Source organism: Sinocyclocheilus grahami, unplaced genomic scaffold, assembly GCF_001515645.1.
Source record: "Sinocyclocheilus grahami isolate Dianchi unplaced genomic scaffold, SAMN03320097.WGS_v1.1 scaffold20281.1, whole genome shotgun sequence".
Lineage (NCBI taxonomy): Eukaryota > Metazoa > Chordata > Actinopteri > Cypriniformes > Cyprinidae > Sinocyclocheilus > Sinocyclocheilus grahami.
In genome coordinates, this window is record NW_015517961.1 from 1,915 (window position 1) to 3,259 (window position 1,345).

At 50.2% G+C, this 1,345-nt stretch overlaps 1 protein-coding gene across 1 annotated transcript in view; it reads right to left on the bottom strand.

Annotated features, from left to right (window-relative positions):
- Positions 1–1,336, bottom strand: part of LOC107579796 (MANSC domain-containing protein 1-like) — a 2,669-nt gene extending 1,333 nt beyond the window's left edge. The window contains exons 1-3 of the mRNA XM_016265591.1: positions 1,260–1,336; positions 439–691; positions 239–367 (exon numbers count right to left, since the gene is read on the bottom strand). Of these exons, the coding sequence (XP_016121077.1) occupies positions 239–367; positions 439–652 (343 nt within the window). The 5' untranslated portion in view covers positions 653–691; positions 1,260–1,336. The remainder of the gene's footprint in view (positions 1–238; positions 368–438; positions 692–1,259) is intronic.
- Between the last annotated feature and the right edge of the window lie 9 nt (positions 1,337–1,345).

The window sequence follows — 1,345 nt, forward strand, 5'->3', positions numbered from 1 at the left end:
AAATATTGTCCGATCCTAACAAACCATACATCAATGGAAAGCTCAATTATTCATCTCCCTAACCCTTCTGACTGGTTTTGTGCTGCAGGGTCACCAGCTGCAGTGTCCTGGTTCACTGCAGACTATTGACACTCTGTCATTGACTTCATTCCCCATAATCCTTTGCACAGCCTCATCAGCACTCATTGTTTTGAATCAGAAGAGCAGTGACTGCTGATGTGGCTGTGGCTCTGCTCACCCTTGAATATGTTGTAGGTGTTGACTCCGGCGCTGGCTGTCATCAGCGGACACTCTCTCTCGCTCGGACAGTGGAAGAGCTGGCAGCTCAGATCTCCAGGTTCATACACCACCAGATTACACTTCAGCCCTGTGAGAACATCACAGCTCGTCAGCAGAGCGCCGCATGAACAGCACTCATGCAGTGTGTTTGTGTCACACCTGAACCGATGTCCTCCGAGCAGCAGGTTAGGATGCAGTCTTTCTCTGACAGCTTGGCTCGGGCCACCATGACGGTCCCCTTCTGATCCAGAGCCACACGCGTGTTTACAGCGGCGTCCCGATGCTGCCGAGAGTAGCACATCTCTCTGTCGGGGTCCGGGGTCCCGCCGCAGACGTGCAGGACACACAGCAGCAGAACACAGCCGAGGAACATGACGTGATGTCTGAGGAACACCGAGCAGAAGAGACAGACCTGCACACAGCAAACCAGTCCACAATCATGTTATCTGTTCAAGACCGTTCATTCACAACAGGACCAATGATCACATCTCTCATACGTGACTTCTTCTGGATTCACAGACTTGTTCTGAACGCTCGGAAGCAGAGATCATGAGCGAGTGATGAATGCAGCATGATGCAGAAACTGCATGCATTTGTAATGTGCTGTGATGATGATGTGGTGCTGATGCTGCTCTGGTCGCCATGGAGACTGAGCATCACTGGAAGAGTGTCCGGTGTGTGTGGGCCATCATCGTGATGCAACCCTAATGAAACACAGAACACCTAAAAACCACCATCAGCCCAGATATCTATTACTAAAGCCACGTTAGCTGCTTTAAAGAGTGAGTGTCACGTTCAGGAAATGAATTACTGGTTTAATCATCGACACGATCAACAAAAGAGTGTCACACATGTCCCGTTATCCGCGTCGACTAAACCCAGAAACCGAGCGAAGAATCACACGGAGAGAAAAAGATTCGATTCACGAACACAAACACATTCAGACGCAGTATCGCTTCGATCTGAGCTCAAACACCTACCCTGAGATCAGCCGCTGCTGTGACCCATTTCTGCGTCTTTGTCCTCCGCTGGATGATGATGATGATGCTGTCTCTCGTTCACACAC